The sequence below is a fragment of the Quercus lobata genome, chromosome 3 (genome assembly GCF_001633185.2).
Source record: "Quercus lobata isolate SW786 chromosome 3, ValleyOak3.0 Primary Assembly, whole genome shotgun sequence".
NCBI lineage: Eukaryota > Viridiplantae > Streptophyta > Magnoliopsida > Fagales > Fagaceae > Quercus > Quercus lobata.
This window is the reverse complement of record NC_044906.1, coordinates 39,831,991-39,844,999: the sequence shown is the minus strand read 5'-3', so window position 1 is coordinate 39,844,999 and position 13,009 is coordinate 39,831,991. Positions and strand designations below refer to the sequence as shown.

General features: G+C 29.6%; 1 protein-coding gene across 1 annotated transcript; it reads left to right on the top strand.

The window, feature by feature from the left end:
- The first annotated feature begins 11,540 nt into the window (after positions 1–11,540).
- LOC115981763 (nicotianamine synthase-like) lies at positions 11,541–12,928 on the top strand. Its single transcript, XM_031104109.1, has one exon. It carries the CDS (start codon positions 11,616–11,618, stop codon positions 12,567–12,569), a length of 954 nt encoding a protein of 317 aa, XP_030959969.1. The 5' UTR covers positions 11,541–11,615; the 3' UTR covers positions 12,570–12,928.
- Positions 12,929–13,009: the final 81 nt, after the last annotated feature.

Genomic DNA, 13,009 nt, shown 5'->3' with positions numbered 1-13,009 from the left:
AATATCATTGGTGGGCTGAGGGGCTTCAACAATTGAGGAGTTAAACATCAGTTTCAAATTAGAAGATGCTCACTGCTCAGGCTGTCATTGAATGTGAAATTCGGTTTCAAATTCATAATTTTTTTTTGATTGACAGTGTTCAAGTAAAGACTGAAGACTGGTAATGAAAGTTTTTTTTATATTTAACTTACATTAAAGAGCAAAGTTTTGTGTACTAATGGAACACTAGAGTGATATATGGTGTATTGAACTGGACACGTGAGTGGTACATAATCATTTTTAAACACGTATTATATCTATGTCACATATCCTAGCATATTAGATGAATTAAGATGGCTTGTGTGTTACATACCGGCAACGGGTTCTATTTTTAGTCAATAAAGAAGAATTACACATTACACTAGCATGCTAGTCCTTTAATTTTGTCTACAACTCCAAAAAATGACAAGAAAATAGAGTTTTTCTATTCGTCCATCAGGAAATTATGTTACCTGAAGACTTAATAGGGGGCCTGTAGGTTCTGGCCTGGGATTTTGAGACTGCAAAGTGTAAGTGACCAATGTCTATTTCTCTCAAAAAGATACCCAAATGACTTTGTTGAATCAACTAGAGAGAGACTTTAAGAAAACAGACAGTAATGCAATTGCCCAAGTGTTGGGCCAATATGTAATAGTAAAATTATAGATATATACTGCCTAATGATGCCCATTGGAATGGTTTTTTATGTTAGGGTTCTATTAACGAGTTAATGACTTATTTTAAGAAAATTTCTAAAAAGTTATTTTAAGAAAGTTTAGATACTAATTTCATGAAAAATATTAAAAAAATAGTAAAAAAGATTAGCTTTTTTTTTTCTTTACCTATAAAATATTTCTAAAAATATTTTCTAGGTCATTACTCTTAAGGTATTTATTAACTTTTTCCTTTATGTCATGGGTAATAACTTGTGAGCACTAATACCTATAGGGTTTAATTCATATATCGTGGTTTTGAATCTCTAACAAGAATGGGAGGGATATCATATCTAAAAAATCAAAAGAATTTCCAAATTATAATGATCCTTTAATATGAGGTGGATCGATCCGCTCATTTTTAAAATCATACATATTCTTAAAATAATTAGTGATATCTATATTCCAATAAGTATACTTTTTTAATAATTTGTTTTATTTTTTAGTTTTATTTTTGTTTAATAACAGTTCTTCACCCGCCCCAGTGAATTAGATGGCTAGATACAATTGATTCGAATTTGGGTTGAAAACTACATTTTTGAAATCCAACTTTTCAAGAAGTTTCATGTCAAATAATTTCAAGTTGATGGGTTGATGGGAAACTGACCTTAAATAAAATATTCTTTTGTATATAAGTTTGAAACATCTCTTGATCAAAAACAGAAACATTTCATGATCAAATAGTTTTCCAAATTGCATTATTGAGGAAAAAAAAGGGGGTGTCAATGGACATTTTGTTTTTGTTAGAATGGGACCGCAAATTGATCGCACACACAAAATAGAAGATAAAGGAGGAGCAAGGGGCCCACCTCTCGGGTCCCAAGGTTGATGACTCCTGGAGGTGTTGTCAAAGACTCGTGTACAGAACGCCCATCACTCTCAGGGGTAAGTGTGTGGCACATGGTATCGTGTGGTTGCCACACTCTCATTTTCCAAATGGCACAATGAATTTGACTTTAATTGATAGCCAACGAATATGGTTAAATCAATATGGTCCCAATTTTGATTTTGAGGTCTGTCCCAACGCTCCATCTATTTCTTGTAAAGGAAGAAAGCCTTTCATTTGCTACATTTTCTTTGGTACCATGGCATGAGCTTCAAACTTTAGAATTGAAATTGCATTGGTGAAAGACATTATGATAGGTTGAAAAAATAGATAAAATGAAGAGTGCTAGACAAGTTGAAAGTAACTTAAGTTTGACCATGAACCTAAAAAAGTTAGGTGATACAATAGATCTCTATGACTTTTATTTTTATTTATTTATTTTTTATTATTTTTTTATATATAAAAACGACAGGATATAAATTTATAATGTCCGTTGCATGATAATTATTTTTTATTATTAAATTAAGACATTAATAAATTTCATTTTTATGTAGGAGAAATTCAATCGCATGTCACTTATTCCCGATAAAAAATTTAACAAGTGAAGAGGAAGAACATTTCTTTAGGAAAGTGAAAAAGCGTCTTTTACAATGGCCTATAATGTAAACTTATGGTGGGAATCATGGTGAACAAATAATGATTTGCTTTACGCAATTTCAACTATATATGTCATTTTCCTTTGTTTCTAAACCCCACACTTTTGAAATTCGGCATCAATCCAAAAGCTAACCCAACTTCAACGTCGAGTAGTCGCATTTGTCGCATTTGTCTTCTTTGTTGGTAGTGGAGTGGCCAAATTGGCCAAAAAGGTAGCTTTTTAATTTATTCAAATTGGATGTATCATGCTTCTCTTTAACTACCATAAAAATATATTATCATGACTTACTAAAATGTAACATCTATGGTTTTCATTTATTTCCCTCGTCTATTTGAATTATGGTAATTAGGTTATAAATTTTGATGAATTTGTTAAAAATATCAAGTCTATTGTCTAGATTCATCGTATTTAATTTTATTTGGAATGCAGGCAAAATAAGCATGTAAGCATAGTAATCTTAATCTTACTTGAAATGTAAGTAAAATAATAATCTTAATCATACTTGTAGTGCAAGTATAGTATTCCTATATTAGTTTCGGATTTCACTATTATAAATACATTTCAATGGGTTCATTGTAATAAAAGACCTAAATAATAAAAGTTTAGCTATCAAATGCTTTCTAATGTAAAAGTAACCCTTTAAGGCTAAACCACCCTAGCTACCTTCTTTTATTTTCTTCTTCATATTGTCTCATATACTTTTATTATGTTGTCATAGTTATATCTCGCCTTTTTAACATAGTATCATATTTTATCTTTTCTAACATGGTATCAAAATTCAAAGGTAGTCTTCAATGGTCTCCTTTAATCCATACTACTTTAACCACTAGAGACAAATGTAATACTTTCTAACAAGATGATTTTGGTGATTTCATTTATATTTAATGGACACGTGTATTTTTCTTTTGCACCCATCTAATATCTTTGGTCTAGTACATGTTTGATGTGTAGTTAATTTTTTTTTTCTTTAAGTACAACTATATTTTTATCAATTTTCTACTGATAAACTTTCAGTAAAAGCTTAATCCAAACGCACCTCAACCCCCCTTCTCAATTTTCCATTTTATGTCGTTCTCTCTCTCTTATAGTTGCATTTTATTTCTAGTTGATAATAATGATCAAAGGTTCATTAACTTAATCTATTCAAAGGTTTAGAATAATCTCCAAAGGTAGAAAGTATGCAATTAATTGTTATTCGCACTATCGAAAGAGAATGATGATTTCTCATTTGAACCGTTGAAGTTGAAGGAAAAGGCTCAAAAAGGAATAAAACTAATATGATACATACTACTCTCTAAAAATCTTAGGAAGTTGAAGTTTGAATTAAAAAAGAATCCTTAAGATATTGCAGTGTCAACACTATGGAAGTCATGGACCATCCGGCTTTCGAAAAGACAACTTCTCAGTGGCACTGATTTATATGATCGACCTCTTACATTAATATGGTCCACAATGTATTCATATGTTTAAATTATCACAGATTGATCATCATTTTATATATTTTTGTTTCAAGACTGAATCATTGGTTTTAGAATAATATCTAAAGTTCTTATTTAAATATTCTATTTGGAAAAAGGTGAGCCTTTAATTATTCAATAAAAAAAAAAAGTGAGCATTTTGTGGCTTTAAACCTACAAGAATTCATGGCTACTAATATTAAATGAACATATCAAGAATAATAAAAGATAGTATGAAAGGAATCAAGGGATGGCATGACATTAAGTGAGCAATTCATCCAAAAAAAAAAAAAAGACATTAAGTGAGCAGTACGTAGGGTACGTAAGCTGGTTAGATTTATGTGTTAGTTTGACTTTGATCAAGTGCTCTTGACGGTCATCATGTATATATATATATATATATATATTTGGTCTTAGACTCGTTGTATCCCTAAAACTTTCAACCAAGGAACTAATTACTGTCGTAATGGATGAGCAGACCTATATCGCTGGTCAGGGAATTTTTCCAAAGTGCTAGAGCTCAAACTCAAGCTATATAGCTATATATTTCTCTTCTTAGAAGTAGAAGTTTTGACATCAGTTGGATATATCCATGTGAGCATAATTTTAATACAGATATATATATATATATATATACACACACACATTTGAGAAATTTTTGAGAGAGTTTCAACCTATGACGTTTGCTCCCTGAGATAACTCTTTATCATTAAACTAAGATACCAATCAATTTTTGGTGTAAGTAGAGATTGAACCTCAGATTTCTTATTCAATCATCAGAGACTTTACCAGTTAAGTTAACTAGAATTCACACACATTTGAGAAATTGTTGGAGCATTTTAATATTAAATAATTAAAACGAATAAATATTACAACATAAATGTAAAGATGTAGGAGTGAATATGGAAGATGAGGAGTTAGTAAAATTGTTGAATCCCACATTGAAAAGGAGAGGGACTATTTTATTCTTTTTAATTGTGATGATTAATGGACTAATATAAATTGACTAAGATATTTGGCTAGATACTTGCGTAAGGGGGAGGTGAGGAAATACTACTCACCACCATTAGCTTTAATACTATATATTGAGGAAATAAAACATCAGGGAGAGGTCATTTGAGGCCGTAATATAACATTTGAACCATTATTCCATATTAAGCTCTCAATTGACCCCTCTCTAAGGTGTTATCTCTCCAATAATATTTAGTTAGGATTTTTCTTATAAGGACACAAATTAAAGATATCAAATGTTCAATGAATATATAGACAACAGCAATAATTAAGTTTTAATCAACAAACTAATCAAGGTGTGGGTTCTAGCTAGTTAGCTCAACTGGTAAAGTTTCTAATGGTTGAATAAGAGATTTAGGGTTTAATCTCTGTCTACACCAAAAACCAATTGATGTGTTGGTCTAGTAATAAAAAACTATCATTAAAAGCGGACGTCATAAGTTGAAACTCTTTTAAAAATACTAATTAAGGTTAGTTTATATATATTTCAGTCATTGTATTTCAACATATGAATAATTATTAAATATAATAGATTTCTTCTTCCAAAAAGGAAAAAAGAGAAAAGAAAAAAAAAAAAAAAGACAATTTACTGAAATCAAGGAAATTAGTATTTTTCATCCTTTTGCTAACCTTCACCAATATATATATATATATATATATATATATTATCCAAAAGAATAATCCAATAACAAATCCGTCTAGTTGAAATTATTATTACTTGGGGTGGCAATGGACCCAACTTCATGTCTTGGATAATAGGATAAGACAAGCTGGGTTTATGTTTTTATTTGGCCAGCTAGTGTGAACTGAGTGATACCGATGATTAAAAATGCTCAAGATAGAAAATCAATAAATGGTTGATTTCCTTGTCAAAGGAGACTTAATTATTGTATGATTCTTGAATGTTACAAGCAATGATGTAACTTGCAGCATAAATCTATTGGTGGGTTTGTAAAACATCAGAGATGAAAATTATAAAAGCGTGTGAAAAGAATGAGGAGTGCGGGAATCTTTTCTTAACAAGCTTTTATGTAAGGCTCAAATCTTCCCCCCAAATATTTCTTCTTTATTTTTTATTTTTTGACTTTTATTTTTATTTTGAATTTTTAATTCTTTTACTACAGTAGGAGGAGGGAGCAATATAAATTATCTGTCGTATTTTTTTTATGTTCTATTAATTTTGATTTTTGAATGGATATGTATCTCTGAGACATTTTTAAATTTTTTTTTTTTTTTTGGATTCATCCATTAACCCAAAGACAAGGAGGCATGCAAGTCACATTACTAAGCTCGGCTAGACCTCTAAGAATTTAATTCATATTTTAAACTAAATTTTACAATCTAAAGATCTAATGACAATAATGTAGCTAGCATAATATTATTTAAAATTTTAAATGACATGATATTTTATAAACAATTAGATCTGAAAAAAATAAAATTTTAATTGTGAAATATATGGGTAAAAAGTAAAACAACAAAATTATAATATATTTTATATATAAAAAAACAAAATTATAATATATATTGAAACTACTAACCATATTAAATAGGTTTAAGTTAGTACTTATATTGAAAAAACTTATAGCTTAACAATATTTTTCATCTTTTCGAGGATGTAAATTTAGTTTTCAACCTTTTTATTATCTTTTTTTGGAGAGGAATAGTTTTCAACGTGTTATTAGTATATAAAAAAATTATAAATATAAGCTTCTATTATATATATAGTTTGCATTAAAAAAAAGTAAAATGATAAAATAATTAAATTATTAAAAAGTATAACTACATTAAGGTACTATTAATTATTGGATCATGCTAACGAGTGCCTTTAGAGCAATGGTTAATAATCTATTTTAGAAAAGTTTTGACACCACTTTTATGGGAAATGAAAAAAAACTGTTAAAACATTATTTTTTTTTTCATTTTTCTATAAAAATTTTCTTTTATTGAATTGTTAACCATTACCCTAAGAGTGTTCGTTAGTATTTTCTTAATTATTATATAAAAAAATGAGCTTGATAAATGCCGTGGTTGGGATCAAAACCCTAGAGTCGTATAGACACGTATATACTTCCAAAGTTTTTTATGGCATGAAACCATGCTGGGTCTGTTGCTGCTATTGCACGAGCAAAATTTATTAAAATTTAAATATCTTGTATTTTTTTTTTTTTTGGGATGACAAACAGATGAATGAGTTGATTACTTTATCTAATATATGAAAATTTCTATTTATCCTATCTTGTCTGATACAAGACGCTAAAACGATTATATAGGCTTCTAGGTTTATAAGGTTTTTCATATTTGTCATGAAAGTAACTCTAGAACTCTATAACTCACAATTTAATTTGTTAAACATACTTTACACATTATAGGTTCTTTTGTATGGATAGAAAATGTTCTAGCACCTTTTGACTTTTTTTTTTTTTTGAGAAACACATCTTTTGACTGTTGTACTAGCCGCTTTGGCTTATTTTTCTTAATGAAATTTTCAGTTCTCTTCTAGAAAGAAAAAAACGAAAAGAAAAAAGATTATGTTATAAATGTTAATGTAACAGTCTCATATCATAGAGGACGGTTCAAGTACTTTTTTTTTTTTTTTTTTAGAAATTACAATATGTTGTTAATCTTTGTAATTTAAACTATTTTTTTCTTTAAACTCCCATGTACTTTGTGTATTGAAAGGTGCCAATTCATTTACAAAGCTTTTGGCATGATAGTTCACGTTGAAAGGAAAGAGGTATTTAAATAATTGCATAATTTATTTTAATTTTGCTTTAGGTATTGTATGTCAATCACTTGCTACATGCACAGTAAACTTACTTTTTTTTTTTTTTTTTTTTTTTGAGGAACCTAATAAACTTACTTTTAGCATATCACATTCGACTTTTGTTGAAATTAATATTATAATTGCCGGATTTGAAACTTGGGCAAGATAAGAATGTAGATGAAAGTTTTTTTTTATAATTTTTTTGGGTTTTCTGGATAGAGTAGGTGGAGGTTTTATATGACTCAGACAGAGACATTTACATCTTTATTATTGGTCTATGTATAACTAACGTACATATTTACTTTCTTTTTAAATTTTTTTATTTTATACAAGATATAATTTTTACTCTAGCCTAATCTAAGTGTAAATGTGTGTGAAACTCATTTCTGGAGATTTGAACCTCGGCCTTGAACTCCCACACCCTACACCCCACAAGCACTTATACTTGTGGAGTGACCACCGCACCAAGGGTGTGCGGTGGTACGTACATATTTACTAACTTTGCATGTCAAATGCACTCAGTCGTAGCTCTATTTATTTATTTTTGGTGAATCAGTTGTAGCTTTATTGATTCTCCAAAAAAAAAAAAAAAGGTTGTAGCTTTATTATTGGTCTATCACTACAAAAAAAAAGGTTCTATGGCCACGTTTTTAAAACACGGCTATAGGTCCGAAAAACATGGCCAAAGCCTATAGCCGCGTTTTTTTAGGCTACGTTTTTTAATGTGGCCTAAAACCTGTGACTATAGGATTGATAGGCCTATGACCGCACTTTTTTTAAATGTGGCCCAAGACAGGACCTATAGCCCCGTTTAAAACGTGGCCTAAGGTGAAAGATGTAGCCACGTTTAAAACGCGGCCTACAGTCTTGCTCAAATGTAGCTGCTTTAACAATAATTGAAACAAAGTCCCAGATGAAAGAAAATTTAATAACATGCATTCAAGAATATAAAAAATAATTGGGCACTTAAGTTAATAAAAATATCTTATATAAAAAAAAGAATAAAAAGAATTAAATATATATTTTTTTAATCAAGAATTAAATAGAATATAAAAAATAATTGGGCACTTAAGTTAATAAAAATATCTTATATAAAAAAAAGAATTAAATAGTTTTTTTTTTTTTTTTTTTGAATCAAGAATTAAATAGTTTTCAATTCACTCAATTAAGTAACAGATTACCAATTTGACATAGTGCATGCTAAAGGCTTGGGCCAACATGCCCCAAGGCATCGGTTCGAGTTAACTCACTAACTATGTATTTGGTTCCTTATATTCCACCTGCAATCACACTTAGCTCATTAGCAACTGTACGGGGTCTTAGAACCATTTTTCCTTCACTAAGAAATAAAAAAATTAAGTAACAAATTTTTATTCTTAATTATATTGAATTTGACAATTTGCATTTCCTCACTTTCTAATAAAATATAAATCTTTAAAAGAAAATATAATAAAATTTAGGGAAAAGTTAACTGATGTTATTGGTTTATGAAATATTTTTTAGAAACTTTTTATGGAAAAAAAAAAAAAACCAGTTAAATTTTTTGACAGATTTTCATATTTTCTATGAAAGTGGTGTCAAAATTTCTCTAAAATGGTTTACTAATAGAGTAATACTAGAGATATAAATTTTTTTACAAAAATATTTACAAATTGCTAATGTGATGAGTGGTTATGTTAATAGTGAATCTAGATGAAAACCAATAAGAAGTTGGGCACATCAATGGTTTGTAAAAATATCGTAAAATAGTTTATGATTGTAATATTACTTTTTCTAATAATTGCCTTAAAAGTACCCATTAACATGACTATAAAATGTAATATAAAGAAAGTTGATTCCTTACTATATCATCATAACACATAATAAGTAATATACATAGGTCATAAGATAATTTTGTAAAAACATTTCAAAATGCCATTGCGTATCGTGCGGGGACACCCGCTTGCAGATTAAAAGCAAGAATGTAAGTCACAGTGGTCTAAGGTATGTTGATCCAACTTCCAAGAGGCATCCTTTCTGTAGAGAAGAGAGTATAATATTTCATGTATTTATTGGAAAATGAATTTATTTCTTTGTATTAATTATCCGTAAATGATGCATTAATTACTCATATAAAAGAATTTACTTGTTTGTTTTTAGAATAATATTATAATTACAAACTATTTTATAACTTTTTTACATACTATTGATGTATCAAATTCATACTGGTTTTTATCTGGGTTCATTACTAACATTACTTTTTTATTTACCAATAACTATTCACCACATCGACAGTTTGTAAAAAAGTTTATAAAATATTTTGTGGCTTTATAATTTTCCTTGTTTTTATAGAATTTGAATAAGAAACAATTTAGTTGGAATAATATGACATTTAACCTTATGTTTAGTTGCTTCAATAAGGAAAATTATAAAATACTCTAATAGTACAATAAAATGTGTACTTACCACTTACACATGAATAGTGGGTTTTATAATAAATTTAATTATTGAAACTCACAATTATGTGAGAGTGAGTACGTATTTATTACACACTTAAAATATTCTATAATTTCACCTTTGATAACAATTGAAACAAAAACCATCAAAAGTCAAAAGCAAATTTAATAACATATGCAATAAAAGTATAAAATAATTTTATGTTTAAATAAATTGAAATATTTTTTAATTTTCTAATGTAATATATTCATATTTTAAATATTACAAACATGGGCACCATAAAGAAAACCATTAGCACTAGGTTATCAAATGAACATTTTGTACAATGTCATTAAACAAAAACATTTTTTTTAGAAGAATTAAACAGAGTATAAATAGAGTAAATTGATTTATTTTCATATATTTATTATTTCTAAGGTTTTTTCATGTGCCAATCCCTTGAGAAGGAATGAAAATTCTATGAAAAATGTTAAAGTATTACAAATATTACAAGTTTTACTGTATTAAATTTATAAACTGATGTGATAATGAATGTGATTGGTGGACTTCAACTATTTCATAAATAAATGTTTGAATTCTCTTTTGTGAAACTTCTATTCATTTAACCTTCCACCTCATCAAATATTTTGCATTTATGTCAATGTATTAATTAATTTTCATGAATTAATTGAAGTAAATATATTTTTTTCATGTATTAATTATTCATAATTGGGCATTAATTGCTTATATAAAAATAATTTATATGGTTATTTTTATAAAATTTATATAGCAAAAAAAAATTTTGGAATACTTAATTATAATTGAGAATAAAAATATAATTATAATTTTTTTTGAGAATGAAAATATAATTATTGTAGGTACTTAAGAATTTTTGGCTTTGGCTTTGGCTTTTTGGCTTGATTGCCTTGCCTTGCCTTGCCTTGAATTCTTTTTGTCCCACATTGGAAAGATGACTTCCCTCCTTCTACCTTATAAGGCATGAACCAATGAGAAAGAGTACCACTAGTTTGGTGCCTTGCCTTGAATTCTTTTTGTTAACCAAACTAGTGGTACTCTTTCTCATTGGTTCATGCCTTATAAGGTAGAAGGAGGGAAGTCATATTTCCAATGTGGGACAAAAAGAATTCAAGGCAAGGCAATCAAGCCAAAAAGCCAAAGCCAAAGCCAAGAATTCTTAAGTACCTACAATTATAATTAAGCTTAAATTAGTGAAAATAATTAAATATTTGTCAATTTACTTAAGCAATTGGTTCATAGTTTTACTATCATTTTTTTTCTAATAACATGTAAATATAATTGAAGTTGATTCCCAAAATATTATAGCACATAATAAGTACCATCCATGAGATATGATATTATTTCTTACAAAATATTTTAAAATACTCGCACATCACGCAGTACATCAACTAGTAGGTTAACTTGGCATGTCAAATGAAGGAAATGAGTTTCTATCTTTATACATGCACATAACTACTCCATAAAATTTTATTTAGAAAAAGGCAAAAAAAGAAAAAAAAGAAAAAAAAAAAAGGAAAGAAAGAAAATAATCAAAATATTCTAATAGAGATATGTAAGAACAAGGCAACCTTCTGTGCCATGTGGGGCCCAACAAGTGCCCATAAATAATGACCCCTTCGGAGGATTGGAAGTTGTAACTAGCTCTTGAATTTTCTATCATCCAATTCAAAATACCCTTCCTTGAAGAGTCTGCCAATTACCTCATAGTGTCGACATGGGTTGCCAGGATGAGCCTTTGGTACAAAAAGTCTGGGAGTTGTATGAGCAAATCTCAAGCCTTGAGAACCTCAAACCTTCCAAAGATGTCAACATGATCTTCACAAAACTTGTGCTCACATGCATGCCACCAAATCCAATTGATGTAACCAAGCTGTGCAAAAAGGTGCAAGAAATGAGGTCAAAGCTCATTAGGCTTTGTGGTGAGGCTGAGGGACATTTGGAGAGTCATTACTCTACCATTTTAGGCTCATATGAAAACCCACTTGACCATCTTAATATTTTTCCTTACTATTCTAATTACCTCAAGCTTAGCCTCCTTGAATTCAATATCCTTAGCCAACACTACACCCATGTCCCTAGCAAAATTGCCTTTGTGGGCTCAGGTCCCCTTCCTCTTACCTCAATTGTCTTGGCCTCCAAACACCTTACCAATACCACCTTTCACAACTATGATATTGACCCTTTGGCCAATTCACAGGCTATTGGCTTATTTTCATCTGATTCTGACTTATCCAAAAGATTTTTCTTCCATACCAATGATATAATGAATGTAACTAATGACTTAAAAGATTATGAAGTTGTTTTCTTGGCAGCTCTAGTTGGCATGGACAAAGAGGACAAGGTTAAAGTCGTTGATCATTTGGCCAAGTACATGGCTCCAGGAGCTCTTTTGATGCTGAGAAGCGCACATGGGGCTCGCGCTTTTCTCTATCCAGTGCTTGATCCTCGCGATCTTCGTGGATTCGAGTTTCTCTCAGTGTTTCATCCCACCGATGAGGTTATTAACTCAGTTGTCATTGCACGTAAGTATGCAATGCCTACACACTCACTTGAGAAAGGTCTCGGCCCCATTATACTGCCTAACAAATGTGCTGAAATCCAAGCCTTCAATCACTTCAACCAAGGCAATATGATTGAGGAATTGGCCATTGAGGACAAACTCTCATAAACTCATTATACATCTTTCTTTCTTCAAGATATCTATCTATATGTGTTGCTGCACATGGTAATTGAGTCATGAAATTGCTCTTTTTTTCTTTTTTCATTATGTTGGTGCATGTCTAACTTGTTTACCTCCTACAAAGATGTTTCTATTTTGTGTTCTGGCATCTTCTATTGTTGAAACGGAAGCTCTGATCGATACCAGTTTGTTGTGAGAAAGGGCTTCTAGAAGACAGCTCCAAATAAGAAGGGTTCAACTCCAATCTGTGTTTCCTTTATTAGTTTTCCATGTATAATCTAGAAAAAAGTTCACATGCTGTGGCAGCTAAAAAAATGCATATATATGAAGAAAGAGTTTTATTTATTTGATTGTTGTATTTTCTTGCTTTCTCTAATTACATAGTTCCTTGCTTTCGATTTGAAGACTTCCAAATAAGCTTACAAGTG